The sequence below is a fragment of the Colobus angolensis genome, unplaced genomic scaffold, assembly GCF_000951035.1.
Source record: "Colobus angolensis palliatus isolate OR3802 unplaced genomic scaffold, Cang.pa_1.0 Scaffold15, whole genome shotgun sequence".
In the NCBI taxonomy this organism is placed as follows: domain Eukaryota; kingdom Metazoa; phylum Chordata; class Mammalia; order Primates; family Cercopithecidae; genus Colobus; species Colobus angolensis.
The window spans coordinates 10,656,003-10,661,690 of NW_012114599.1; the positions used below are offsets into that span (position 1 = coordinate 10,656,003).

Here is a 5,688-nt window from a genome sequence, read left to right on the forward strand (position 1 = left end):
CTGGGTGCGGTGGCTCACTCCTGTAATCCCAGCACTTTGGGAGGCCAAGGCAGGCAGATTGCTTGAGGTCAGGAGTTCAAGACCAGCCTTGCCAACATGGTGAAACCATGTGTCTACTAAAAATACAAAAATTAGCTGGGTGTAGTGGCACACACCTGTAATCCCAGCTACTTGGGAACCTAAGGCAGAATTGCTTGAACCTGGGAGGCGGAGGTTGCAGTGAGCCGAGATCGCACCACTATACTCTGACCTGAGAGACAGAGTGCAAAGTGAGACTCAGTCTCCAAAAAAAAAAAAAAAAAAAAAAACAAGAAAGGTGTTGGGATTGGGATACTCAGATCTCTGGTCTAGTGTCATCAGCTGGGTCACTGCACCTGATCATCAGTACAGAACAAAAATATCGACATAGTTTTCTCCCACATGGCCACAATGTGGTATAGTCACCCAGAGCCACTGCACCTATATTCACACTTCTTGGTGGAAAACAAAAAAAGCATGTGCTTGTTCTGCTTTCAGAAGGAAACAAAATAAGAAAGAAAGGGAAGAAACAGGAAAGCTATTCAGGCAAGACTGAGCAAGACTGGTTTTGTGCTTTTGTGCCAAGAGATACTTTCTATGAGAATATGTATATTATATGTCTTTTTTTTTCTTTTTGAGACGGAGTCTTGCTCTGTCGCCCAGTATTATACGTCTATTTTTACAAATACTTGTTGTTTAGGTGAAAAGCCCAGAAGGAAAATTTCAGAAGACCAGTACTGGAGCTGTCAGAATGCAACCAAAATCGGCTGAGTTGAAATTTGTCACCAAGAACGATGGATATGTACACATTCACCCTTCATCAGTGAACTATCAGGTCAGAACGGTGGTGTATACTTAACGTTTACAGGTCGTCCTGGGGTAGGAAACACAGTCCCTTAAATTCAGCCACACCATGTTCTATCACTTGCTGTGCCCAGCAGCACCACTGTCTTAGGGAAGATTGAATAAGAATAAACAGACTAGAAATTGGACTATTTCTGGAAAGACTATTTCCATTTGAAGAAAATTCTACTGAATACCAAAAAGTACTCAAGCCTGCTTTCAGATATAAAATTGTTTCTTTGCAATGGTAATTGAAGTCATGAGCTAATTACATCACTGAATCTGTGCCTTAAAAGGAAATGAATGACCTATTCTTGCTTATCCCACTTCCTCAGCTCTCAGCCTGCCACTGTGAGGCTTCTGCCCCCACCACTTTACTAAACCCATCAGAAGTTACAAATAACTTCTTAGTTGTCAAAGCCAGTCTCATCCCTTAGTCCTCATCATGCCACCTCTCACATGGTATTTGACATTGCTAATCTCTCTTCCTCTTGAAATTCTCCTTGATGTTATTTTTGCTTCTGAAATACCACTTTCTTCTCTCTCTCTGGTCATCCTCTCTATCTCCTTTATTTGCTTCTCTTACTTTGCTCTGAAGCAGTGGTTCTATCCTTTGTCCTTATTCTCTCACCATCATGCACTCTTCCTGAACCACCAAACGCACAACAGCACTTACACATCCCAACTACCACTTACACGCAGACACAGACCCCAGATCTTCTCTCCAGACCTGCATTTTTTTTTTCTGAGCTCTCCTGCTGGAAAGCATCAGCAAATTATTTTCTTACGCCAACTCAGTTGGTCACCAGGTCCCATCAATGCCTCCTTTTTGACATCTCAGATTTGCCTTTTATCCCCACTACCACTTCCTTAGCTCAAAACCCAAACATCATTTGCCTGAAATTCTATAATAATCTTACTTCTGGTGCTTTCTCTCTCCAACCTTCTACTACTCTACTGCTGCCAGAATTACCTTTACAAAACATCTATTTGACTATGTTAATTCCCTGCTTAAATCTTCATATCCAGAGTGTACCACACACTCTCACATGACTCTTCACATGGTCCTTCCTATACCTTGTCCCCAAGTTAGAAACATTCAGGCTGCTCTATCCTCTGGAACTACTGAGGACCATGTTCACAAAGCCTGGAAAGGATTTCCTTAAGCTTAGAGGACTTTGAGGATCAGGAGGTCATCTGCCCTTTCAGCCTGTTAGGAACCACAGGCCTGAGTTAGCTCCACGCCCCCTCCTTTTTTTTTAATACTTTTTTTGTTTGTTTTGCGTGTTTCTCCAAGAAAGAACTACTCCTCTTTTGAGAATCCAAATCGTTCATGCATCCATGTAATATCTACTAGCGCCTACTCTGTGCCAGGCACTGTTGTAGGCTATTGAGGACAGTGGAAGAACCTAGATGGACACAGTCTCTGCCCTCAAGGAGCTTATGTTCTAGTGAGGGAGACAGGCAATACATAAGTAAACAGAATCTCAGGTAATGCTATAAAGCAAAATAGAGCAGGATAGAGAGACAGAGAGTGACAGGAGAGGGGCCCTGCACATGGGGTGGTCGGGGAAGAACTCCAGGAGGAGAAAACAACTGAGCAAATCCTAAATGAAAAGCGAGTCATGCAGATATAGAGAAAGGAGAAACATTCCAGCAGAGGACATAAGTGCAAACACCACAAGGTGGGAGTGTATTTGGTGTGTTCCAGGAAGTGCACGAAGAGGCCAGTGGAGAGGGATGATCATGGGTGAGAGTGATGGGAGATGCACGGGGACGAGGGGCAGGGTGGGGCAGGGCGGACCTGGTAGACCTGGTAGCCCTGGCAAAGACTTAAGATTTTAATCCTTGGACACCATTGGAGGGTTTTGAGCCATAATTGAACTTAATGTTTTTATTTTTATTTTATTTATTTATTGAGACAGAGTGTCTCTCTGTCCCCCAGGCTGGAGTGCAGTGGCACAATCTCAGCGCACTACAACCTCCACTTCCCAGGTTCAAGCGATTCTCCTGCCTCAGCCCCCTGAGTAGCTGGGATTACAGGCATGCGTCACCGCTCCCAACTACTTTTTGCAGTTTTGTAGAAATGGGGTCTCACCATGTTAGCCAGGCCAGTTTCAAACTCCTGGCCTCAGGTGATCCACCTGCCTTAGTCTCCCAAAGTGCTGGAATTACAGGCATGAGCCACCAAGCCCTGCCAGACTTACGTTTTTAAAAGATCACCTTGATTGCTGGGTAGAAAAGACACTGTAAAATGCAAAAATAGAAGTGGGGAGAGCACTCGAGAAGCCATCACAGTGGTTTCTGTGAGATGACAATGGTTTGTACTAAGTTAGTAGCTGGGTACAGTGGCTCATACCTGTAATCCCAGCACTTTGAAAGGCCAAGGCGGACGGATGACTTGAGGTCAGGAGTTTGAGACCAGCCTAGCCAACATGGTGAAACCCCATCTCTACTAAAAGTACAAAAATTAACCGGGCATGGTAGTGCAAGCCTGTAGTCCCAGCTACTTGAGAGGCTGAGGCAGGAGAATCACTTGAACCCAAGAGGCAGAGATTGCAGTGAGCCGAGATCACACCACTGCACTCCAACCTAGGCAACTGAGCAAGACTGCATTTCAAAAAAAAAAAAAAGGCTGGGTGCAGTGGCTCACACCTGTAATCCCAGGACTTTGGGAGGCGGAGGCAAGCAGATCACCTGAGGTCAGGAGTTCAAGACCAGACTGGCCAGCATGATGAAATCCCTGTCTCTACTAAAAACACAAAAATTAGCCAGGCATGGTGGCAGGAGCCTATAATCCCAGCTACTTGAGAGGCTGAGGCAGGAGAATCTCTTGAACCCAGAGGGCGGAGGTTGCAGTGAGCTGAGATCACACCACTACACTCCAGCCTGGACAACAAGAGTGAAACTCCATCTCAAAAAAAAAAAAAAAAAAAAAATTTTGGTAGCTGTAGAAGTGGTGAGAATATGTCAAGGCATTTTGTATTTTGAAAAGAGCTGACTGGACTTAGTGACAATGTAGATGGTGTGAGGGGGAAAAGAATAGTCAATGATGACTCCTCAGTTAGGGGCCTGAGCCCCTGGGTGAATGGGAGCGTCATTTCCCGAGATAGGGAACACTGCAAGGAAGAAGAATCAAGAATTCCATCTGGGCCAGGCACAGTGGCTCACACCTGTAATCCCAGCAATTTGGGAGGCCAAGGCAGAAGGATTGCTGGAGCCCAGGGGTTCAAGACCAGCCTGGGCAACATGGTGAGACCCTATCTCTAGGAAAAAATATTTTTAAAAAAGTTTTTTTTTTTTTTAACACAAGAAGTGTGAGATACTTATTAAATGTCCAAGAAGAGATGGCAAGTCAATAGTTACACATGCAAATCTGGAGCTCAGGAAAGTCACGGGCTGTAGATAAATTTAGGGAGTCATTAATGGACAGGCAGTATTTAAATCCATGGGACTGGTGGGGGTGTTCCCTTTTTGTTGCCAGTGACATCACTGTCATCATCTGAGGTTTTTTGTTACAGGTGAGACACTTTGACAGCCCCTACCTGTTGTACCACGAGAAGATAAAAACTAGTCGGGTATTCATCCGAGACTGCAGCATGGTGTCTGTGTACCCGCTGGTCTTGTTTGGAGGGGGCCAAGTGAATGTGCAGCTTCAAAGAGGAGAGTTCGTTGTCTCCCTGGATGATGGTTGGATCCGTTTTGTAGCTGCTTCCCATCAGGTAAACAGAGAACTGGTCTGTTCTATGAAGCTCAGGTCATGAGGGACTTTGACAATATGAAGTTATGAAGTCAAGGGCATTCCTCTAGGAACCAAGGTAACAGACCTAATTAAAAATGAATGACGATGGCCAAGCCCAGTGGCTCACACCTATAATCCCGGCAGTTTGGGAGGCTGAGGCGGGCAGATCATTTGGGGCCAGGAGTTTGAGACCAGCCTGGCCAGCATGGTCAAACCCCATCTCTACTAAAAATACAAAAATTAGCTGGGCACGTTGGTGGGTGGTAATCCCAGCTACTCAGGAGGCTGAGACATGAGAATCGCTTGAACTTAGGGGGCAGAGGCTGCAGTGAGCCAAGAGCATGCCATTGTACTCCAGCCTGGGCAACAGAGTGAGACTCTGTCTCAAAAAAAAAAAGAATGATGGTCTGCACTGGGACACTAAGAAAGAATGAGGCTGCAGTGAGGCCAGGAGTGGAGCCCTAGTAAGAGTTCCAGAAGGGAAGTCTTGACGTGGGCTGGGGTTGGTATAAAAGGCTAGGACAGAAACTGTGAAGTGAGGGTGCTGGACCTTCCTTATTGTTATATAAATAATAGATGTTCACCAAAGAAAAGTCAGAAAATACAGATAAGCAAAAATAAATAAAAACCACCCTGATTGCACCACTACTATTTTGAGAAAAAGATAATGGGTCTGAATTCTTCATTTATTCTCAGGTCTCAATTATTCACTATATGGAGTCCCTGTGAAAAACATTTCATGGAGAGTACATATTTAAGAAACGAAACTTCAGCCAGGTGCGGTGGCTCACGCCTGTAATCTCAGCACTTTGAGAAGCCGAGATGAGCAGATCACCTGAGGTCAGGAGTTCAAGACCAGCCTGGCCAAGATGGTGAAACCCCATCTCTACTAAAATTACAAAAAAATTAACCAGATGTGGTAGCAGGCACCTGTAATCCCAGCTACTCAGGATGCTGAGGCAGGAGAATCTCTTGAGCCCAGGAGACAGAGGTTGTAGTGAGCCGAGATCACGCCATTGTACTCCAGCCTGAGCAACAAGAGGGAAACTCCATCTCAAAAAAATGAATACATAAAAATACAAAAA

At 45.0% G+C, this 5,688-nt stretch overlaps 1 protein-coding gene across 1 annotated transcript in view; it reads left to right on the plus strand.

The window, feature by feature from the left end:
- Positions 1 to 5,688, plus strand: part of DHX57 (DEAH (Asp-Glu-Ala-Asp/His) box polypeptide 57) — an 82,098-nt gene that overhangs the window by 72,991 nt on the left and 3,419 nt on the right. Inside the window, exons 22-23 of the mRNA XM_011935940.1 lie at positions 719 to 853; positions 4,383 to 4,583. Coding sequence (XP_011791330.1) covers positions 719 to 853; positions 4,383 to 4,583 — 336 coding nt within the window. The remainder of the gene's footprint in view (positions 1 to 718; positions 854 to 4,382; positions 4,584 to 5,688) is intronic.